Source organism: Diorhabda carinulata, chromosome X, assembly GCF_026250575.1.
Source record: "Diorhabda carinulata isolate Delta chromosome X, icDioCari1.1, whole genome shotgun sequence".
Lineage (NCBI taxonomy): Eukaryota > Metazoa > Arthropoda > Insecta > Coleoptera > Chrysomelidae > Diorhabda > Diorhabda carinulata.
Window position 1 is genome coordinate 63276065 of NC_079472.1, and position 25912 is coordinate 63301976.

Consider the following 25912-nt stretch of genomic DNA (forward strand, 5'->3'; position numbering starts at 1 on the left):
GGAGAAAGATTCGCGCAGAGTTGCATGGAAATAAACGTGTAACTTTTGAATGATTTGGGCGAGCATGGGATTAACGGCGAACCGATATATAGAAGAAATTTTAAGGGATTACGTAGTTTCCTACGCCAGTTTAATCAGCGAAAACTTCATCCTAATGCAGGACAATGCCCGTACACAAACTGTAGGTTCCGTACGGTAGTGTATTCAGGATGTCTAAATTGCCGCTATGGAATGGCCAGCACGTAGCCTAGACCTTAATTCTATTGAGAAAAACGATTTGAAGATGTTATTAGGATCAAGGGATGGAACACTAAATATTGATAGGTTAATTCCAAATAAATTATTATTTTTACGAATTTAAACTTGTATTTTCTTTATTGTTAATTATAACGCTTTTTCATTGTTTCAGATTCAGTTTCTTAGACAAAGAAATAACTCAATATGAACATAGACCACTCATTATGAAGCTACAGATCTTTTGCTAGACTGTATGCGACTTGTTGATTTTTTTGTTCAGTGTATTTAAATAAAACTACTAATTGTTATTGTAAAAAGATTTATTAACAATTACAAAAATAGTACAGACGTAATTGTCCAAAGTAAGGCCAATTTTTTACGACATTTGTTGTATTCTAAACAGTATTTAAAGCAATCAATCCGCTCGACCACGGAAGCCAAATACTTGCTTACAAATGTCGCGTTTCATATTTTTTTAAATAAATAGTTATATAATTCAATAAATTAATAACAACGATTTTTGTAATAAAATAAAAAACAATAATCGAAAAAATAGTGAAGGCACGAATATTATATTCATATATTAAATATAAATTGTATCTTTGCGACTACAGGTTAAATTTGATTAAATAAATTAAATCTTTTTGGTCTTAATCGAATTTGTGTGTCATTAAAGGAAATCTAACGAGCATCAATTGTTTTCCGTAATCACACAACACTGCGTCCCTAAGTAACAACAACTTATTTATAAACACGAAGTGTTCCCGTCCTAACGTTATTGTCCTTACGCAATCGCCCGTTCGAACGTCCCAAACGATCAAACCGCCACTACGAGCAGTCACTACTAAATGTTGCGCCAACATTAAAACTTGCGTAGAAAACGTATGCGAAACGTAAATGGTTGTAAGTAGATTTCCTTGAAAACGTTCCCAAACGCAAAGTCTTTCGTCTGTACCCAAGGAAATTACGTAACTTTCCGAATAAGTCAGCGAACTTATGCTTCCGTCGTGGGCTTGGATGCTGTACATACATGCACCTACAAGACAATTTGTAAATAAATAAAAAAAAACAACTTCTACGTATATTCTCCCTCAATCAATATTTTTTACCTGTGAGTAAATCCCAGACGCACAACATTCCATCCTGCGAACCACTTCCGGACGTTGCAGGATTTACTCTATCTATAAACAGACAGGTAATAGGTCCGCAATGCCCATGTAAAGTGTATACAGGATTACCATCTTCTAATTTGAAAACTTTCAATGTATGGTCTTGACTTCCAGTCAATATCCTTCCTCCTTCGCAATCTAAGCACATCACTGGTTGCTGGTGGGCTTTGATGGAATGGATTTTGATTACACGCAAGTCTTCATCACTATAAGTCTAAAATATGGAAGGTAAAACAAGATAAAATTAAACTTTATAATATTTGCGGTTTTAGCAATGCAATTCTTAAGAATTCCTAGGTTATTTTTTTCTCTAGTTTCTTGCAGCTGTTGTCTGCATTGAATAAATTTTATGTTACTTTCTGTTATGCTCTTGTTCTCTTCTTTCTTCTCTATTATGACTATTGTTTTTTTGTTATGGAACCAATTCAATCAATCAAAACTTATCATTGATCTTATTTTCTATTATGGTATGATGTTTGGTTTTAACGTTGTTCTCTTATATATCTCTTGACTATATTTAATTCCTCCTCTTTTCATTTTTGTTTATTACTGTAATTTTTATCGCATATGTCTACTAAAGAGGATTTTATACAGTTCCGTTTTTTATGAGTGAACAAATGCTCATCAAACCATTGAATTCTCAAAACTATGACAAACAATTTAGGCATTTCCAAATACTATCTTTAATTTGAATCACTCTTTTATTTCTATAGTAATTAGTTGGCATTGGCTCCTGTTACATTTTTTTGTTCCGTCAAATGTCTTTCTTCAAATTCATCCTTAGCCTATTGCTTCCAGAATGATCTTCCTATTATATGCTAAAGCCCGAGTTTTTGAGCCTTTATCTATCTTTGATATTCTTTTATCCACCACTTTATAAACATCCATTCCTCTCAATATAGTTCTTCCATGGTCTATCCCTTCTTCTCAATGATAATTTTACTTTTTTAATTATGTCTGTTGATCTTCTTCTGGTTTATATGTCCAACTCAACCGAATCTTCAAGTTTCCATGAATTTTTGGTTTCCTTTTCCCTTACGGTGTCATGTTTTATACCACGTAGATATCACATAGTTTATAAATAAACAACATTCCTTTTTCAATTTTGTTTCTCCAAGTCTTCCTTAACCTATCCTTCCTTCTCAATAATGTAATTTTTTTCTTATTAAACGTTCCGTTTAGTTGAGTCTTTGAGCTTCTGTGCATCTTTGGACTCCTTTTAGGAAGATATTTCTATTATTGTATACTTGATCATAATGTTACTTTTTTATGTCTCTTTCTTTGTATATGTGTCCTTACCTGTTTTTTAAGGTCTTTCTCTGAAATAGATCCAGCAGAGGCAGTCCTAACGTGCATTCTTCTATAAGCGCACGTAAAATTCCAATCGACGGGCCTACCCTGATTAAACGTTTGTAATTGAAACAATTCCAATGAACCGCACAGTCTTACAGCTATTACTTTGGCACCGACTATTTTCAGATGGTTTATACCAGATTCCGAACCATCTTCGAAAATACACTGTAAATTTATATTAGTTATATCAATTGATTTCAATTTCAAATTCAAGAAATTTTTGCTACCTTCAAGTCTGACCCCAAGATCCTGCTTTGTAAGATCGGAAATCCCCTATATCGAATCGGTATGAACACATAGATTTTGAACAAGCGTTTGATTCGATAAAAAGAAGTAAGCTCATGTCGGCACTAAAAGAACTGGGAATACACCCCAAACTAAGAAAACTAATACAGTGTACAATGAAGAAAACAACAGTCACAGTAAGGACACAAGTGGGGAACACAGAAGAATTTGAAATAAATCAGGGTGTAAGACAGGGGGATGCTTTATCAACGACGCTGTTCAATTTGGCACTGGAATATGTGATGCGTAAAATAGACAAGAGAACAATAAAAACTAGAAGTGGACAAATAGTAGCATATGCAGACGACATAGCACTTATCACAAGAAGTCGAAACACAATGGAAGAAATGCTAAAGGAAATAGTACTAGAAGGAAGTAAAATGGGTCTCAAAATAAATGAAAAGAAAACAAAAATAATGAGGCTAGATAAACGTATTATAGGAGGTAAACAGAAAATAAAAATTGGAAATTTTGATTTTGAGGAAGTAGATACATTCAAGTACTTAGGAACAACCTTAAGTAGTGACGGAAATAAAGAGGCAGAAGTCAAAGAAAAAATAACAGCAGCTAACAGGGCATATTACGCTAACAAAAAACTACTGCAAAACAAAATACTAGGAAAAAGTACAAAAATGAGAATATATAAAACAGTTATTAGACCGGTCATGATGTATGCTGCAGAAACTATGACTATGACAAAAAAGCAAGAAGAAGACTTAAGAATTGTTGAGAGAAAAATATTAAGAACAATATTAGGACCAGTAAAACTAACAGAAAATGAGTACCGAAGAAGAATGAACCATGAAATAGCACAAGAAATTAAAGAGGACATAGTAAGAAAAATTAAACAACAAAGAGCAAGATGGCTGGGACATGTATGGAGAGCAGGAGAGGAAACAGTAGCGTACTCAATATTAGATTGGACCCCTGGAAGTGCTAGAAGAAGAGGAAGACCAAGGTCTACATGGTGGCAAGAGGTAAAAGACGACCTTAAGAGAATTGGGATGTGGAACTGGCAAGAAAAAACGAAAGATAGACGAGCCTGGCAGGATATGTGCCACAAGATATAAACAGAAGAGAATGGGGACTGATCTACCCCGAAACAAAGAAAAAAAAAAGATCTAGAAAGCTCGTAAGAGCGGCGTTACCCCATCTGGGGTGTTTAGCCACAATATATATATGAACATAAGAATCAATATCAGAAAGGTACAAATATACCTCACTCGAAAAGTGATCAAATTTGGGACATGCAGCAGCAAGATTGATTTCAAAACCAAACTGTAAAAGTAAAGGGAATCAAAATAACATATCAGAAATGGTATCTAATGATAAACAGATGGCTCCAAAATATACCAAGTATTTATCAAGCAGAAATTGAAAAATGTATCTAATTCAATTTAGAAAGGAATTATTACAATGTTCCATAACACACTGGAATGGAGAGAAATGAAATAACGGACATACTTGCCACGGTAGGGCAAATACTCTCATCATATGATCTGTGGCAATTTACAAGGGTTGACACAGACAAAGATACTCCTGGGAACCTAGAACCACAGAAAAATATATGCAATTAGATCAGTTAATCGGAACTTCTTTACACCTTGGTGCAAATGAAACAGAAGATGAAGATATTTAGCTGCCACATACTAAACTTTCTAAAAGGAAAGGGATTAATAGATCAAATAAGTGTCGCAGCAAGACAAGGGGACATTAGATCCCTTGGTTCGCAGTGTATAGTGTACACATACATACCTTCAAGTCTCCAGAGGAGGCTTCCCAAAATTCCAATCTTCCATCTGCGCAGCCTATGACAATTAAATTATCTAAATAGTCCATACACCATATCGGTGATAGTTTACAATCTGAAATATCCACGCAGTCGGTACTTTCGTCTGCAGATATACCATCACCTCCAGAACTAGATCTGAAAAACGAAAATTGTTAAAGTGGGATGTATTTTGTAAAAAATTACATTACTACTTTTTTTATTTATATATAAATCAGCAGTCAAATCAAAAAATATTTTATACGTTAATTAGCTAGCATAGAAGTTCTTCATTGGCACAATAAGGTCTCTTCTAGAGAAGGGGCCACTATATTTCATTTGAAACCTATAGGAAGTAGTCTTTCACTTTGGGGTTCAAATAATGGTTTCATTAGAGGATTATCATGTCCCCGTAGTGGATCATGATATTTGCTGCTATGCTTCTGGATTTCTTCTGTGATGTCTGTATGCCAAGACCTTTGTGGAGAGTATCATTCGATGCACACCAAGGTGTATTTACACGATTGGGACCTCTGGAGGTACTCGATTTATTGGCACAATCCAAAAGTTTTATGCTTTAAGTCTGTATTAGTTTCATCACAATCTTATAGATAAAAATCTTTTGGTCCATAGATATCATTCTCTTTTTAACTATGTACTCTTTTCAGTTTAGTTTTGAATCCAGATGTATTCCAAGATAACGGACTGAATGTGTTTCTGGTATTTTTTTTATTATTTATAGTGACTCATGGTTCTTGGTTTTTTCTCAAACTATTTGTGAAGATGTTTCGTTTATTTTTATTTTCCACTTCCTCGTCCAATCTTCTAAGTGATGTTGAAGGTGAGATGTCGCAGTTGCTGGATCTTCGTGACCAGAAACATCCTCAGAACGCTGCCTTATGGTACTCCAGAATGTGTCTAATTCTTCTCCATTGATATTGGTTCTGAACTGTCTGCTTGTTAAGTACATGAGTAATTTGAAGTAAGATGGAAGAAGGCCTTCGTGCCACACCTTATCAAACGCTTAACTATTACTACCACTTGAAAATATTTTCTGTTGTGAGTTAATTCTTTTCACTATAAAAATTAATTTTTATAGAAATAAAACTCACCCGTTATACACCATAACGTCTTTGTGATTTTTGAAATCGATTTCATCGCATTTATTCAAGCTTCTTCTTTTTATAAAATTTTCGTTAACGCTTTGCCTTTTGGCGGCTTCTTCTTTAAGAGACTCGTACCGATTCCTCAATCGAACATCAAAGTTGTGATTATAGTAGAAGTGCCTGTATGATTTGTTGAAATTATATTTCGAATCTATGGAATTGGAATGATCCGAATAATCTTCAGTGCTAAAAGAAAAATCGGTGTTGATGCGATTGAGTAGTTTAGGAAAAGAATCTTCCCGTGACGGTGGAGAACCGGATTCGTAATCTGAAAGCGTTTCGTCTAATTCTGACGCCAGGTCAGTTTGTTTGGGATCTGTGAAAATTAGTTTCCTATTGATTTCGCAAACTAATTCGGCTGTATTATTATCGAAAACTTTTATTTGACCACCTAAAAACAAAAAATTCACAATTTAATAATAATACATACGACAGTAATCAATAAAGGGTAGTCCTAAATTATTTTTAATAATTTGTACAGTTGATAGGATGCTCGATCTATCTTAATCATAAGGGAGGTGCTATTTTTTAGAAGTGTGAATGGAGAACCTTTTTTTGGATAGGGGAATAGAGCAAGGGGGCAGTTTGAAATACTATGCTTTTTATACTTATCGAAATGACAATATTTTAAAGAAAAAGTACTAGTATATGAACATTTTGAGGATATATGGATGAAAAAGGGGAAAAATAGATGCAGAAAAGTCTAATGAGACGAATAAATTAACAAAAAAATTAATATTTACTAAATAAAATAATACTGAGAGACAAAAATACAACAACAAAAAACATTAACAAAAATATAATGGAAATTGTGTGATACAGAAGATGGGACAAAAGAAAAAAGCCATAAGAAAAGTAAGAACGCAGAAAAACAGATTAAGGAGGCAATGGAGGTAATCGTTATGACAAAGGGGAGACTGGGAAATAAATGGGGTGAAAAGGAAAAACCATAGAAGTTTCGAAAAATGGAAAAAAAGGTGGAAGAAATGGGTACAAAAGGGACATTAAAAATGTGAAAGGAAAATAAATATTCTTTTGAGGATAAGTCAGTATTATTAAGTCAGATATAGCACTTTGATAATTCAAATATCGTTTTATTAATCAAAATGATTTCCTATGAAAGTGACACAAGCATTCTAACTCCAATTCTTCACCAGTTGATTGATATTTTTCTGCTTGTAACTTTTTTCTTCAGGTATAGAAACAGTAAATAGACCCCGGGGGGGTCAGATCTAAAAGATAGCTACCAAAATAATGAAATAAAGTATAAAATTTTTTGCTGCAACATTATTAATCGTTTTGACAATTCTCTTAATCTCATATTACATTTCCCACTCATGAATCTATTAACTGCTGGCTAATGTTATACATTTTTAAAATGATAAATGTATTATATTCTTAAATAAAAGATCTATTATTCTCTTTTATCCCGTTTACATGGATTATCTCAAAAACTGATTCCTTTATTCTTGTTCCTTCGATTAAAATTTTAGAGCATCTACCAGCTTCAGTTTAGGCAAGCCTTCTTGTTCTATCCAGTAGAATCTGTGATGCTTTACATTCGGCAAATGTGTGGATGGGTCCACAGAATCTGTATTAATCTTTTTCCATCAGTTTGAGTCCATTCAGGCGAATCTATGTTAAAATCCTCGGTGCAAACTTGGTCTAGCTAAGCTATTCTTCTAATCTTTTTAGTCATAGTTACTTCTCTTGTTGCAGCTTTACTATGATGTCCCAGTGGTTCAATATTTTCCGTTTATTTTCCTCATATCATATGAGTGTTTACACAATGGAAGAGTTTTGGTTTTCTTAAGGATGTTTGAACCCCTTTCTTAAATGCAACACTATTTAGTCATTTTGACAACTTCTCTAACCTCAAATAAGGTCTCTCATTCATGAATCTTTTAACTGCCGGGTTATTTTCATAGTTTTTCAGAACGATCAGTGTTCTCCTTTATCCAGTTTTTATGGATCGTCTCAAATAATCATAGTTCCTTTATTCCTGATCCTTCAATTGTAATTTTAGGGCATTTACCAGCTTCAGTATGGGTAAGTTTTTTTGCTCTATCCAGTAAACGTGTGGATGGGTCCACATAATCTGTAGTTGTTTTTTTTGTTTATTTTCCTCCTATATGGTTTCCTGAAGGATGTTTGGGGCCCTTTCTTTGTAGTTTCTATCTACTGAAGTATACCCTAGTACCCACAACATGGAATGTGTTGTCCTTGACTAATTCCTTTATTTGTTATAAAAGGCTAGCCAGTGATAGTATTTTCTCCCCTACTGCTTTTTGTTACCGTATTTAGTATTAAATTTCTTGAACATAACCTAAAAACTCAAATTGGTCATCACAATCAAAATAATATATAAGTATACATTGTTTTTCAATTTTACAACCAAATAAATTATATTGTTGAAAATTGGAGGATTAAAGTGAAAACATAACATAGAAAACTATTCAAATTAGAAACGATAATGGAGAGAGGCAAAAGCAGATATCTATGTTCTTACCTAAACAAGCGCTTACAATATTCGTTCCATCAGTTGCTATACATTCTATTTCTTGACTATGTCCTTCTAAGCTAACCGGCATCGTTTCTAGTAGCACTTGATCTTCTTGTTGTTCAATTACTTTTTCATTGAACCAAGAAGCCCTCCATTCGGCATAATTTCTCGAACAAATGCATCTGTAGAGAACGACGAATGCATATGCGAGAACGACGACGCTTATTAAACAGAGAATTGTCGTTAGGAAAATTTCCATTGGAGATGTGGGATAGAACGGTTGATCGGCTTGCGGAAGAACATGTCCAGTAACTTCATCTAAAATATTAACTGTTTATATAAAAATTAATAAGCTGCTCGGTTCAATTTTGTTGCTTCTAATCCTAATACGGGATTGAATCCAAATTGAAGTACTGTTTGCGTGACGTATAAGCATTTAATGGAACATAGTGAAGAGGTCTCATGTATAAACACTGGAACACCAAAATATCTCATTGCCCTTTGAGAAGCAGTGTATAACATCTTGTCAAATATAGAGCTAATTATAATCAGAAGAGATTTTTTTTAGAATTTCTACTATGGGTACTGAGTCAAAGTTTATTTGAAGGTAAACAAATTGGTAATCCATAGTACAATAAGAGACTAGATTATATAAAATAGCAGGGAAAGCGAAAACAAGAACGCGACTGGACAGTTTCAGTATCACAAAGTCCATGCATACGTTCCCAACTAGAGCAGTTTGGAAGTCCTACTGGGCCTTCCACCAAATAACTCCTACAACCGTTAACAATAAGGGTTTTGAGGCACACATAACTGAGCGGGAGCAGTGGATCGGTGACTCCAGGCCTGCTATACTGAATAATGGAGCCACCTGGTAAACAGACGGCTCCAGGAGGAATGGCTTGGACGGAGCAAGCTTCTTCAACCCAAAATAAGCGAATCTATTTCTCTTGGGAACACGCTAGTGTCTTCCAAGCCGAGGTATTCGCAGTGATGGAATGCGGACGCGTGATCCTCAACGCCACGGGAACACAGTAATCTCAAACTACTCAGCAGAGCTCTCATACAAGTTATAACGTCCGAAAAGGTGTGCTCTAGGCTAGTGCTGGAGTGCAAAAAGTCCCACAAAATCTGGTGAGTGATGGCTGCAAGATCCAGCTCGTTTGGGTCATCTGTGAGTGCCCGGCACTCACACGAACGCGGTTTAAACATTTTGGCAAGCCTCACAAGTTGCTTATTGACGTTAAAAGGACAAAGTCAAAGCGCATGTGCTCAACGGCACCTTGGCCTTCTACAATGATACCATGAACCATATAAAATAGAGGAATGTCATCTTAAATAAGAATTTTTATCAGACGTTTATGGATTGGAGGAGCATTAGATGTTAACACTAGACAAAGAGGATTGTTGGGATAGGCATTCTGGATGAGGATGTCTCTAAGAGTAATCTAAATTGGGATTTTAAGAGAAGTTGTGGTTTTTTTAGTCACAGGGAAGGTTCTTTATACAAGATTATTAACAGTAAATGTTTTTATAACATTCTAAATGAAAGTTAACAGCTTTCTTAGCTACTGGACTGTTCATGTTCGATAAATGACAATGTTAAGAGAAGTTGTTGCTGTTTTAGCCACAGCGAAGATTTTTTATATAATAATATAATGAAAAAAATGTTTTTATATCATTCATACAGAACTATTGATGTTTACATCTGCTAGCTTAGTCAGGCTTAACTGTTCATCTAGATAAGGATCTTCAGAGAACTTGTACTTGTCTTAGCCAGAGGAAAAGACCATTATTTTCACATTTACTGGATTGTAGGGTTTTGCAGATGATCTGGATAGAGATTTTGAGAGAAGTTTTTGATATATTAGTCAAGGGACAGTTCCATCAGTTTACACCTGCTAGTTGGTTAATGTTGGGACTTTTAGGTACTCTAGATGTTATCTTCAGAAAATTCTTGTCTTAGCCACAGAAAAGGATAATTGATTTAACGGTTACTGGTTTGTTGAAGTTTGGAAATACTGTAAACGAGAATATTGGAAAAAATTTTTGTTATCACAACTATAGAAAAGATCCATTAGGTAGGTCTACACTTGCTACTTTAGTCAGGGTTTACTGTTCATCTAGATAAGGATGTTCAGAGAAGTTGTACTTGTCTTAGCCAGAGGCAAAGGTCATTATCTTCACATTTATTGGATTTTAGGGTTTTGCAGATGATCTGGATGAGGATTTTCAGAGAAGTTTTTCATATATCGGCCATACCACGGATTTGTCCTTGCTAGTTTGTGGTTGTATAGCTTCACAGGTACCCTATTTTCTTTTAGATACTAGATCTAAAATCTACGTTTTACGAATTATATAGTTTAAAAGAATGAGTGAAATGGCAAGTGAAGATTAAATTAATAAAATAGATACTAGAATAAAAGAAGAGAAATGGATCAAAGAAGTAATAGAATCAAATTTGTTCGAATGACAACCAAAGAGTTTACTTACCACTAAAATCTATAGGATCTAAAGCGACAGCCAAAGCTTGCCAATGGAATGTATCTCCGTACTTCTCATTTGGATTACGTAACATAACTGCTTGTTCTGGTCTGACAATGTGAGAAAGTTTAATATTTGGCAAAACTGCAATCACCTGGCCACCAAGAGAAACGTTGTATTTCTTCAATATTTCCGACCAATGCCTAGAAGGTGGTTTCAAACCTCCGGCATAATCAGGATGTTTCAATTTTTCGATACCTTGAGTTTCATTATGTTCGTACTGTTCTTCCAAAGGACTATACGTAACATAGTTTATATTTACAGACCTATTAGGAATTGGATATAAATTTAGAGTAGATAGAGTATCATGATAAAACATTGTACTATTTTCCACAGATTTTTCTTCAGTTTTAAGGATGTATTGATTCATCAAATCGCTTTTATATGCTATAATGCTAATGTAGATTATCATAAGTAACATAAACGATCTTTGGAATATCCTCGTTTGCGCCCAAATGTTGAACAATTTCACTCTTTTCGGTATTTTTCTCTCTTGGTTACTCGGTTTTTGTGGGGCTACAATATTAGCGGGATAACTCGTCAATCTCGGATGGGATTTTGATCTAACCATACCTTTAACACCTGTAAAAGGTCTATCGAAAACGTTTTGAGATTGGAATAAGCTACTACGGATCTTTTGGTTTTTTTCGATCGCGTGTGTCATACGATTCATATCTAAACCAAGGACGGTTAAAAAGAAGAATAATTGAAGAAAAGAATCAGTTATTAGAACGACTATTGAGAATATGGAAAATTCTTGTATTTCCGGTATGAAAGTAAATATACCAAACGTTAATACAGTTATTTCTAATAAGAGATTTTTAGTTATCGACCAACCTTCGTTGCTTAAACCTTGAGCGTTTCTAATTTTAACGTCTAAATTCAATGGTGTCGCTGCTACGCTTTTCGTAAGAACAAGAACATTCTCTAAACCGACCAATAGAGTCAAATAAGGTATTATTCCTTTACCGCCATCCGAATTTAATGTTAAACCGAAGAAAAAACAGATTCCCATTGTCATAGTGAGATTGCAAAATATGGTGAAAGTAGCGGTAAACGCCATACCCAATTTCGATTTGATTATTTCAATTTTTCTAACGGAAAAATAATAGTAGAGAAAAATCAAAAAGAACGCCACTAATAATGGAATGAGTTCGATATATTTTATTTCCCCTGGGTAACTGATTAATACCACATCATTTAATTTGTGATTTAATATCTGGGTTGTATCTTGATGTAGGGGATAAGCTGCTGTTAATTTGTTTCTCAGTCCTTCCACAAACCTAAAATAAAATCAATTAATTAGTGTAAAAAGAAAAATGTCTATTAGATTATTACAAATAAATTACAAATTTATTCATAAATCCATTTTTATTTTTATTTTAGATCAAAATAGAGGTTTTGCTGCTATTTAACTCAGCTATAATAAATAAAAATTGAAATATCTCAATTTTGAGCTCATTTTTATGATTTTGCATGTAACTGAGTGAATTTTCTGTATTTTTTATGTTTTACTCAAGGAAAAAATGAGGGAATTCAAATTGGTTAAATTTAATTTTGCTTTAAAATAACCAGAATCTCATTTTATTCAGAATATTCCAAAATTTAATTTAAAATAACCATTCAAAAGCACAATCGATATTTAATGTGTCTTTATTTGACAATCTTTTATGGTAAATACTTGGCCTCGAAATGATGTCACAAGTTATTTTTTTTTAACTAAAAAAACATTATAATTTGGATCATCTTAGATTTAAAGTAAACAAGAGCTAATTTGAATAAATAAGTTTGGAAAATATTTCAAAAAGATTCTAAAGTAACACTTTTTGTTCAGATTTAATTAAAAAATTCGTTTCTATTGAACTAATATTTTTTGATAATATATATTTAAACAGACCAATGATCTTCTTTGACAAAAAATTTGACTCCAAATGTTGCCACAAGTCAAAAAATTTGTAAAAAAAATTAAAAGTACATCATAACTTACTTATCTCAGATTTTAAGTTGACAAAAAACTAATTTTTAAAAAATTGGTATTTTTAGCTTTTGTAGAATGAATTTTATCGTTTTTGTTAATTGAAAAGTTTCTATAGAACAAATATTTTTTGCTGTTAAACATTTAACATATAATCTTCTGTGGCAAAAAATTAGACTCCACATATTGCCACAAGTCAAAAGGTTTTTGAAAAAGACTGAAAAATACATCAAAACTTGGTTCATCTTTGATTGTTGACAAAAAATCATTCTAAAAAAATTTTTGTAAAATATTTCAAAAATAACACTTCTTGTTATGATTTACTTAAAAAATTCGTAGTAAGTGATGTACCAGTCGATATGGGAAAGCTATTTTAAAATTTTTTTTCGGTGTCACATACTCAACAATCTTCTGTGGCACAGAATTAGACTCCAAATGGTGCTACAAGTCAAAAAGTTCTTTGTAAACGGAAATAAGATCAAAAGTTTGGAAGATATCCATCAAAATAATTTATAGTAGGATTTTTTGTAAACATATACTTCAAAAATTGACAATAATGACGAACCAGTCGATATTTTTAAATATTCATAATTCTAATCTTTTATAAAACGAATTTCATCATTTGAAAAAAATTGCACAAAATTTCCATAGAAGAATCATCCCATTGTGTTTTATTTCAAAAACTAGTTTGCCTTTCATAGAAAGTAGATAATCCATACACATTATTTTGAAATTTTTTATAAACTATAAAAAAAAATAAAAATTTCATGAAACTTTACATCAAGTTTCAATATGTTTCACGTTTATTTATTCATAATGATGACATTTGTAATACTTACACTGAATCATATTCTTTGAAAAACAAAGTTAAAGCATATTGCATTATTCTTTGCCTGCTTCTCAAGGGGTACCTTTTAATGCCAGTATCAAAAAGCTGCATACCGAAAACCATATCGGAAATTGACGTTTTCCCTTTTTGGAAAGTCTAAAAATAAAAGATAATTTCAATGTTACTTAATAATTTTCACTCACAAGTACTTCATTACATTTAGCACATATTTTTATTAGAGAGAAGACAATTCTTGAAAATATTTTGACGCAACTATTTTCAATTATTTATTCCAAAAATTTACTATTACTTGAAATTTGAAAATTCCTGTTCTTACATCCTAGAATATTCGATTGCTACATGTATACAAAAGTCAAATTAGAAGGAAGGAAAGAGTGATTCTTCTTCATTAGCCGTTGTCCATCCAATCCTGGACATAGGCCTCTCCTTATCCGCCTGCTACTCTCTTAATGTAATCAAGCCAGCTCTTTTGGGCTTTTCCTACTTTTTCTCTCCTCTATGTTGGTCGCTATGCTGTGACCATTATGGTCCATATTTATTTATCTTGTCTTCCAACATGACCTACCCACTACCCTTTCAACTTCAGCTATAAAGTCAGCTTTAAGTCTTCTAATTTATGGATCATAGCAAGGCTATCTTCATTGCCTTATCTGCTGTTCTTAATTGATTTACACTTTTTTCTTTAGAGTGTTTCTAGGACGTGAAGATAGATCATTCATATACTTTTTTTTTAAATGCTACCCAAGTAAAACCAATTCTTCTGTTTATTATAGTATACTATCAATATGATATTCTATGATTATATATGTTATTGTATTCCTCATTATCTTTGTTTCGCTCACATCCATTCTTAATCCAACTGATGGTTTTTCATCTCAAAAAGTTTTGTTCTTCCTGTTGTTAACTTGGATTTTAATACTTTTATGTTCATTGTTCTCTATACACTCTTTTAAGTTGGTCTCATAAGGTCTTATATCTTTTCGGATTTCCTTTTCGATGGTTTTATTTATCTCTTTACATTATACGGATTACATCCTATTCTTTCTATTTATTCCCCTTTTCCATCCTTAACCACCTGTTTTTGTATATTCTGATAAATATCATTATCCAAATTATGTTTAATAATGAAATTAATGATCTGTTTTTTTAAATCAAGTTTTCTTTATAATATACTAATTGCTATCATTATAGTTTTATTCTATTTAAAAACAAATTGGATTTTATCTAATATATTTGTGCAGCAACTATATTTAAATCTTATCTTGTTTTTATATTAAGGTAAAATTTTGCAATATCGTTTTTTCGTTCGGTAAATATTTGTTTTAGGATAATCTAAATTTTTACATCAAATTTACTCAGACAATAATATATCCAAGGCTAATGTATAACTAATTTACAACACGAAAAGATTGTGCACAATCGAATCCAAATAAGGATTTAATCTCTAACATTCATTTTATGAAGGGGGTATTCTTGTAATCTAGAGGACCAATTTCTTATTTGATGGTAGTCAATCGAAGATCTTTTTGTCATTCTTAATGGTGGGTCAGGATTGTTTGTTCATCATCACTTTTTTCTGACCCTAGATTATCATTCTATGACTATTGAAGTCAAATATCAAAACATTATTAAAGGACTGATAATGAAAATGATAAAAAAACCCAAACATGTGAACGCAGATTACAAAATGGGACTCGATCATGTACTATTAAGATGTGATGTATACTGCGACCCCAAGGATCTATTGTGCCCCTTTTACTTGCTGCTACTTTGAGGATCCTCAGTGTCTACAGCTGATATATTAATACCACTTCTTTTAGAAATTCCAGAATGTGGAATGATTGTGACTGTAGCAGAAGTAGATTGCTTGGGGAGTCTGACAGTTGGAATTTGGGGATATCGTCAAATGTCATTCAAGCCCCAACTACCCTAAGTACCTTGTTTATTCTTGACAGGAGATTTATATTTCTGATTTTAGAGGCAGAAATGATCAAATTCTAGGATGCAGTACGACAATTTTTGGAAGTAATCTCCTATCGATTGTCTATTGAGTTCTATTTCATTTAAATTCGTGTTTTAGTATGAAAAATGAAGTATTTTTAAGAAAGCACATACTTGTACAGACCCCGAATCCGCCCCTGTCCAATAGAACATTTAAAATGTTCAAATTTTGATTACGCGATACTTTTTATTAACAAATTAAAAGATATGAACATTTGGAAATAATGTATAGATTCTTCTAGGTCTTATTGCAACTTTATACAGTGTGTTTACAAAAGTTTGTAGCTTATGGGGAGTTTTACAATTATCAGTATTACGGAAAAAAGATAAACTCAAGTGAGGTCATCAGATATGTCATATATGAGATATTTCTAACAATATTGAAATTTTTAGTTATAAAAATTTATTCAAAATCATCTAATAAAAAATGGGGCTTTAATATTTTTGAAAATAGCTCATATAAAACTCAATATCTGATGATTGGGATTTGGGGATATCTTCAAATGTGATTCAAATAAATTTCATATTTTTGATTTTGAAGGCGAAAATGATCAAATTCTAAGATACGGTACAACAATTTTTATAAATTATCTTCTTTCAAGTGTCTTTTGAGTCTCATTTCATCCAAATTCGTGTTTTGGTATGAAAAATAAAGTATTTTTAAGAAAGCACATAAGGTCCTGAATCCGCTTCTGTTTAATAGAATATTTTAAAAATTAAAATTTTGGTGATGGGGATACTTTTTATTAGTAAATTATCAGATTCCAAACATTTGGCAAAAAATATCTAAACATTCGACAATTGTACTGCAAGGGTAGTTTACTTAGAATTGCAATTGTGATACAAATAAAAGTCAAATTACATAACTAGTATGTTGACCAGTGTGTTACTCAGATTGTTGTTATAATGTACTATAAATAAATTAGATTTAATATACTACGAGTTTTAAATTTATCCCACACATCAAAAAAACCATGCACATAAATTATTGTTAAGAACTCGTCCACGACACGGATCGTGAAACCGGTCCTGATTATGTGGTGGACGCGCCAGGTACGCATTTCCAGGAACGGCAAACCTATTTATTCGTTTTTTATTCTAGAACCGAATTACCGAGAGATCTGTTTTGTATAGTAGCTTGCTTATGTAATGTAAATAATCTGATATCATCCCGAAAACTTGGTAATAGACAAGTAAATAGCGTGTTTAAATAAATTAATATGTTAAAAATTAAATAAGTGTTTAGTAATAAGTCTTAGTGCGTGGTTTAGTGTATTTAGTGTAAAGAGAGAAAGAGATTCGTTGGATAATTTTTAGGTATGATAAGGGAAAATTTGTTGGATTTGATATGGGAGAAGCTCCTCTACAGGGCTGGGGTTGTGGAGGTTGCGTAGATTTTGTGTTTGCTGTCCTGTTTGGAAAGGAGGAAAGCCGAACGACCATTGGCCAGAAGAAAACGAAAGGAGAGCTCTGGTGTAAGTGAAAACGGCTCTTCTCGATTTGGTGATATATATTTTTATTTTGTTTTTGTAGTAGTGTTTTTTGAATTTTTTTTATTTAAATGGGGGACGGGCGGATACTGCTGCGGCTGCATTATTCCTTATCGTCGGCTAGAAAACCTGCATCACTGATTTGGTGTAAGTGTATAAATGAATTAAGTAATGAATCCACCCCACCAAAACAGATCAAATAAATGAGAAAAACGAATAAATTAATTTTAAGTATACACTACAGTGATGTATAAGTTTACAGAAGCTTCGGATTATAATAATAGAGAACGACGTGTAACTGAAATGTACCAACTTCGATATAAAGTTGTAACTTACATGATGATTGAATATCGTAGTGAGTAATGAACTATCTTGAGAAAATTCTTGTACGTCTTGATTCCAGAGATTCGCTGGCGACAATATCAAACAATTATATTGCGGAAGAATATTTGATTTGTCATTTGTTTTTTTAATTGCTTCCACATGAAGACACACATGACCCAAATTTTTCAAACTAAAAAAAAACAATGTTAATTTAACTACCTACAGGTTACCGTGAACCATTCACTTCATCAACGGACACATTTAATTAGGAAGAAATTGTTACCTATTTTGGTCTTGATAATTTCTTACAATATCTAACAATTTGAAAGCTTCATAGAGGGGAGCTCGAAAGGCATCCCCTAACGTGAGATCATCTTTCCACGGTAAAACTGCTACTCTTAGGACTACTTGCTGGACATAACAGTAGGGTTGTTGAACATCGGTTGTATTGAAATTTGCTGTCCACACTTGGGGAGCTTCCCCAGGGAACGATACGTTCATTAATGGCAGCCTGCAAAAAAATTGTACAAAGTGTAAGAATTGATATAAAAAATTCCGTTCTGGAGATGTCATGAAATTTTACACATAGTTTTTTGAAAGTTGGTACTTCGTAAACGTCATATGGATTTGACAATGAGAGCGCCATTTGTGTGTCTGTCACACGACTTATTGAGTGATGTATCATGCATATGATTGAAATGCTTATCAATATCTTCACGGTTGGTTAATCGGCTGATTAAATAATGGAATATTACATAAAAAATTTTGTGATTTTAAGAATAATCATGGGTATTTGAGAAACTTTAATTATCTTATGTAAATACATAATATTTGAATCATACAAAATTAATGACTGTAACAAAGTCCAATATAATTATTTTTACGAAATAATTTCGTTCTAATTTAATGTAAAAATATTTATACAAATTTGATAATCTTTTCTTGTTTGGTAAGGCGTACTTGCAAAAATCTGAAGACAGTCTAGTTGGATTTCATTTAGTTATTCTTATTTTTTGCTAAACATTGAATTTTCAGATTCAATTAAGTTTAACATTGGAATTTATTGCTTGGATTAGATCAAAAATTAATCACATCACATTTTTTTGTTAATAGGTTTCTTATTGAGTGTCCTTTGCAATGGTTAAATAAAATTTGAAAATGATGCGCGTCGGCGCTCAAACGTAAATTTTTTTTTTTGAGGTTATAAAAAAAACTTGAACCACAATTTTTTGTTAGAAGATTCCTTATTAAGTGTCCTTTGCAACAGTTCAAAAAAATTTGTAAAAATTTGGGGCTTCGATATCAAAACGAACGATGTGCGTCGACGCTAGAGCGTAAATTTAAAGAATTTTTTTTTGACGTTATAAAAAGAAGTTTGAATCACAATTTTTTGTTAAAAGATTTCTTATTAAGTATCCTTTGCAATAGCTAAAGGAAATTTGGAAAAAATTTGGGGCTTCGATATCAAAACGAACGATGCACGTCAGCGCTTAAACGTAAGCTTAATGAATTTTTTTTGATGTTATAAAAAAAACTTTAACCACAATTTTTTGTTAAAAGATTTCTTATTAAGTATCCTGTGCAATAGTTGATTAAAATATGAAAAAAATTTGGGGCTTCAATTCAAAATTGTGAAATATGTTCAAAAACACGTGTTTTAAAATGTTTTACCGATTTATAATCAATATTTGGTAGTAAATTACGTGGCCTATTATTGTTATTATTTGTCTCCTCTATTGATAAAAGTTTAGTATATTTTGTAAAAAAAATATTTGTGGTAGAAATACAGGGATGATACTTACATACATTGTGTCTACTTAAGTTGGAACCATATGGTAAACTTTTTTATTAGTGGTTTTATGAAAAAAAGTTATTCTTGATAAAAAGTTCTGCATGGTCCAAAAGTTAAAATGCAACCATCAGATATCAACTTTTTGAAGCAGTATACGAGGTTTGTCAAAAAATTTGATATAAATTTGTATAAGAGTAAAGTGTCTTTATTTTTTACAATTTAGAAAAATATTATAAAGTTATTTTAATTTAAAAGTTATAATCAAATATGCAATTACAGTCATTTATTACAAAAATTCAGATTTTGTTATTATTTACTAATCGTTCCGTATTAATTATTCTGGCTGGATACAATTTATCTCTCTTACCTGATAAAAATAATAGAATAATTAATACGGAATGATTAGTAAATAATAACAAAACCTGAATTTCATAATAAATGAATGTAATTGCATATTTTAATATAACTTTTAAATCAAAACAACTTTCGTTTATAACATTTTTCTGAATTGTAAAAAATAAAGATACTTTATTACTCTTGCACAAAATTCAAATTTTTTGAAAAACCTCGTATACTGTTTTAAAAAATTGATATCTGAAGGTTGCTTTTCAACTTTTGGACCATGCAAAACTTTTTATCAAGAAAAACTTTTTTTCATAAAACCAATAATAAAAAAGTTTTCCGCATAGTTGCAACTTAAGTAGACACACTCTATACATTTGTATATTAACCCATGTAATTAAAAAAAATGATCAAGGACCTTCATTCATTTATTCATTGGCGTGAAAATAAATTATTTACAATAAAAAATTAATAGCTCAATAAATACATAGTAAAGGCGAAACATAAAAACACAAATTAAAATTCTCCAGATAATAACTCTTCAAAATAGTAATTAGATATGTTGAACATAGATGAAGATAAAATTTAATGTGAAAAACATGTAAACAAGTATTTGCACTATACTGTATGAAATCAACAAGGGGACGTTTGTTGTTAAGATGCATGAACACTTTGAAGATTACGAATTAAAAATTATATTCTATACTTACCATGATACAATGATTATAAAAATAGCAAAGCACAGAACACAAATTGGATAAGTGATGCAAAAGAGTCCTAATGAATAATAGAACACACCAACTTTTTCTTGTAGAGTTGATTTTCCCGTTTTGCCCCTCAGATGGGGGTCATCCCGAGGAATCATTTACTATGCACCTCCAGTGTTGAAATTTATCTGAAAGAAAAAAAAATCTTCCATTCCATTAATCAATTATTTGCTATAACATGGCAATACAATGATTCAGCACTCCTATTAGTAGTTATTTATATAACAAGTGTAAAAAGCAGCTTTTTTCGACGATTATTGTCATTATATAAGTCAAAAAAAGTCCTTTACAAATGAATAGCATGAATGTGCCACTGTTCAAACTAAATCTATATTTTGTTTAGATTTAGCTGCAACTTCCTTAAGGCTGTTGTAGAATCAATGTAGGATGATAATATGAAAGTGTCATCAGTGATTGTTGCCCATTTTGTTTTACCGGTAGATCAGCTGTATATGTTAAGTGCAGAGCCAGTTCTAAGACACTTCCTTGGGGGACTCCACACAGGATTGCATGGAGATCGGTGAGTGTGTTATTGTATCTATTTGTACAGTAGGATTTCAGTAATTTGTAGTGAGTAAATGGTAAGACTTTAGTGTAATCCTTCGTGCCATAAGGCTTGTGTGATTTCCAGGAAGGCTGATAAGCTTCAAAATCTTCATTTATTTTATTGACTAGCCTATGAGTGTTGCTGTTATGGTATAACTTTACTTTCTTCCAGGACGCCATTTAGTAGATTTTTTCAAATCATTTAGATAAAATGGTGAGCAAGCTAATAGGTCTTTGATCTATAACTAAACTATTTGGGCCACTTTCTATATGTTGGTGCAAAGTATTGCATAAACAAAAATTTATAAGATAATTCTTACAACACCTTACCAGTGGTTAAGTCAAAGTCCGGTGTCTTTCTAGTGACTATACCTGTCTCCATTTCAGATAATTTGATTTCATGATGTGGTAGATCCATTTGGTCCCCATCTAATGTATTTTGCAGGTATAGTTAAAACACTTAAGTGAAACCATAAAATGTAATAGAAAACTTTGTTTACCAGACTTTTTTCGACCGCCTACATTTCGTTATTAAGTTATTTTGTACATGATCCACAATTTTTGCAATAATTTAGTGTTCCAGGACTGTTCACACATATTATATAAACCCTTATTTGTAATATATAATCTAACAAACTGATTTAATGTATGCAATTAAAATATTTTAATGTTATCAGTGATTATTTTGATTGATTGCTTTTTTTATTGATTAAAAAAAGTAATAAATATAATTTAATGTTAAGCTAAGGGGTTATCTATTTATGTTGTTTATCTTAGAAATGAAATAAGTTGATTAAGCAAAACTGCAGTCAGTACAAAATGTTGTGAGTCAGTAAATGTGAATGAGAATCAGTTACATAAATCACAAAATGGACAGATAATTATCTTTCCTAAAGTGGAAGAGTAATTAAGTTGTGTAACTACAGCTTCCATTATATTGCAATATTGTTTTTAAAAATTTAATTATTTCAGACATACACACTCTAATTCAGTTCTAAAGTAGTGAACCACAATCAACAATCTATATTTTTGGACCAATGTGAGCAATTACTATTTTTTAACAAAGGAAACAAAAAAAGAAAAAGGTCTGCCAGGTTTTTCAAACTTGGCGATCCCTATTTAAAGAAAAATAATTTTGCGTCTTTTCTTCTTCTTCTCAAAAAATATTTCATATTCAATTTCTAACCATCAAAAACTCCTCAAATATCTTTTGTTTTGATGACCTCACTACAAATGGTGGATCTTGCTGAGACGGTTGCTTGTTTCAATATCAAATCGATTTGACCTTGAAACATGCACTAAGCTCATCAAGATCCACCACTTCTAGTAAGGTCAGCTAAAAATACTTCTGATGGATACCCACACAGAGCCATGTATGAAGTGTTCCTGGAGGACGGCGACTGAGAAGAAGACCCCACTTTCGTTGGTTGGAGGACGTTGAGGCGGACCTGATCCAGCTAGAGGTTCGACGTTGTAGGCACCATGATCAGGACAGAAAGAATTGGCAGTCAATTGTTGAGAAGGCCTTGATTTTCAAGGACCTTACAGCTGGTTAAACAAGAAGAAGAGAATAACTACAAGAATAGAAAAAAATTATAGCCCAAAATAGAACAGCTCAAAAGATTCCAAAATTTATGAGCAAAGCTCCCTGAGACTAAAAATAAACCAACGAATAGAGAAAACAAGAAAACTTTAGTATAATGTAGGTAATGCAATTGTTAACAAAAAAGTAATCACCCAAGAGACCAAGTTAAAAATCTTTACAACAATATGTAAACTAATCTTTATGTTCATTGGAAATCTTGGATAACAAATTAAAGTACAAGCAATTGAGGAAAAATTTTAAGAAGAGTATATTTAGTTACAAAAATAAAGTATGGATGGTAATGCTGAGCAATGAAATAGAAATAAAACCTTTAATGGATAATATACAAGAAATACAACTGCGAACATGATCAATGCAGAGCACTAGACATGCAGAATATGGAAAGAAAAAAAATGTAAGTGAAGACTGTATCAAATATAGAACTATGATAGCAGACAGGAAAGTGGAGCAAAGCATAAAATATAGCAAAGACATCTAACATAATCCATAGCAATGACTATTTTGTGATTCTTTCCCATGGACTTCTAAATGAAATATCCTCTATTAAAATGACTTCTATATCTTTCTATAACTGTCCATATAGTAGATTTTCCTTTGAAACTGTTTTTAATTTCCTTTCTTAATATTTCCATACATTTTCCTATCAAATTTACGGAATTAATTAATTCTTATACTCGTTCATCATAATTTTATATCATTCTGACAATATTCCAGCATATTTTAATTATATTTTAAGCTCCCAATGTTGTAAACCCTTAGTCAACCTCATTTATCACAATTATTACAAAAAAAGTATCTTTGCATAAACCATCAACTGTTAATCGAAAAAGGTATGTATCATTATATATTACTTAACTATTAGCAATTGAAATAACTTATAAACAATTATTAATATGGTGTTGTTGTTTTTTGCACCTATTTATACTGATACCTGCACAAGTAAAAATAAGAAATTCAATCACTTATATTAAGAATTATTAAGTACTCTGATTCAATTACTTCTTGATGTCAAGGTTAAAATAATTTAAAATTATTCAATTTATTAACTAAGTATTAAAGGATAAATTGAAATCTGAATAGTTTATATAAAATTTAATACCTGGTTTTATTATGTGAAAATAAATATACATACAACGCAAAATATAGCATTACTCATCGATCATTACTTTTTTGCTTGTTGTTAATAGATTCGGCTTTTCATATGGCCACTAGAAACAGGTATAAGTAAGGTCATGTATATTATTATCTAACAGTTGGTTATGCTTAATAATTCTTATGGATTTTAAAATAATAAAAATCTAATAGTATCTATTTATAATTACTATAAAAATATATCGTATTAACGTTTAGTTTCAATATAATTTGTAATATAACCCTACTTCTTGATGTCTATGACGCAATTTCTGCAAAAAATGTAACTATTAAACGTTGGAATAAAAAAACTTACTTAAATCATGTGTGAACGGATGCTCAATAACACCGAAAATATTGTTATCCAATTACTGCACTAAATAGTAAAAACACTTATTTGCAAATTCACGAAAATCGTCTTTCTATTATCAAAAACACGCGTATATATATATATATATATTTGATACATGTACACTACACCAACCGACACACATTGACTGAACATGGGTAAAAAACTATTAAATTAGTCAACATTTCCAAGCATATTGTGACATTACAGATTACTGTCTATATTCAATATATTTTGCGTATTTATTAAATAGATGGCACTCTCCTATTGACTATCTAATTCCTACCAGAATAATGTTGAAAATGGTGTTTGGGCTTGTACCTATACCAATTATCTAAGATGTCTCCATTCTCTACATAAGTAGTACAGTGACTAAGCAAATCACCTCGCAATTTTAAAGACTTTCATGCATTAGTTTGAAATTTTAACAGAAGCTCATTTGGTGCCAATGTATGCTTCTACCCCAGTGGTGAATGCTACCCTTACTCGGGGATGGAAATTTAAAATTTCAAAATAAGACCGGAATTCGATAGAGAATTGAATTTTATGAAGAAAATGTAGAATGAAGTTTTTTATTTAACTCGATAATTTCTGAGTTATTCGCGATTGGAAATTAAAAAAAAACACGTTTTTCAACATTTTTTGACGAAAAACTCGAAAATTACGCGTTTTCTGAAAAAAATTATTCTCATCAAAATTGAAGCTTATAAAAAAACAAAGGAATTAGTGGGTTTAAATTGAATTTTTTAAATAATATTCAGCAGCTTATGAGTCATTTAAAGCCAATTTTTTCTTTTTCGTAAATTTATGCAGAGGTTTGAGCTCAAATAAGGGAAAAACGATCAATTTTTCATAAAAAATTGTAATAAACATTTTTGAAGTACTTTTTCAGACCTTTAAAATGAATTTTTATAAAACTGTCTAGCATAAAAATTAAGCGAGTTATGACGAAAATAAGTTAAGTAACTCGAATTTGAAAAAAAAATGTCGGTAAACTTGATATCATGTGCGACAAAATTAAAATTAATCGTAGCCCATGTAAAATTATCTTTGTTTAAGCCCTAACAACACGTTCAAGAAGTTTGAATGGTTTGGAATACGTATATTTTGAAAAAAGTTGTTTAATGTGAAATTTTTTTTCGATTTAAAAAAAAACGTTATTTTTTCAAAATATCTCAAAAACTATCGGATCAACGAAAAAATTTTTGTGACTAAAATTTAGCTTTTATTTTATTGAACATTTTGCTTTTTTTTTAAACTCACTTAGCTTGAAAATTGAACGAGATATAAGCGTTTAAAGTATTGTCTTTTTTAGCCCTTAACATGAAAATTCTCTGAAGAAAAGGGCCTAGAAGGGTTGTAACTCTCATGGTTTTGTAACTTATGAAATTCCCTACAAAATGATGTATGGATGAATGCAAAAAGCTTAAAGAAAAGCCGAGTTTGAACATAACTATAGCCCATTACCGCTTTAATTCATTAGTTTTCAATTTATTGGAGTAAGGGGTGATTTTCACCCCTTAAAAATGAAAAGCATACTTTGCGACCATATTTTTGGTCACTGGCATCGCTTTTACATAGAATTTCATTCATAATCAATCCTTTTAATATAAAAACTCATTAGTATAAGTAGAGCTACTTCTTAAAAATATAAATCAGAATCTGAACTATTACAATCAATATTCACAATCATTTCATCAGTAATTTTGTCCAT

General features: G+C 31.5%; 1 protein-coding gene across 4 annotated transcripts; it reads right to left on the reverse strand.

The window, feature by feature from the left end:
- Positions 1–538: 538 nt before the first annotated feature.
- On the reverse strand, positions 539–24364 carry LOC130901948 (sterol regulatory element-binding protein cleavage-activating protein). 4 transcript variants are annotated; one of them, XM_057813666.1, is made up of 12 exons: positions 24166–24355; positions 20510–20694; positions 17949–18176; positions 17678–17855; positions 13840–13985; positions 10975–12308; positions 8488–8799; positions 5925–6369; positions 4800–4971; positions 2706–2924; positions 1347–1620; positions 539–1273 (listed from the first exon to the last, which is right to left on the reverse strand). In XM_057813666.1, the coding sequence occupies exons 2-12, from the start codon at positions 20662–20664 to the stop codon at positions 888–890; spliced, it is 3849 nt and encodes a 1282-aa protein (XP_057669649.1). In that variant the 5' UTR covers positions 20665–20694; positions 24166–24355; the 3' UTR covers positions 539–887. The 4 variants fall into 4 exon arrangements, with proteins under 4 accessions (XP_057669649.1, XP_057669650.1, XP_057669648.1 ...); XM_057813667.1 differs by lacking the exon at positions 24166–24355 and adding an exon at positions 21443–21768; XM_057813665.1 differs by having other exon boundaries at positions 540–1273; positions 8488–8811; positions 24166–24364.
- Positions 24365–25912: the final 1548 nt, after the last annotated feature.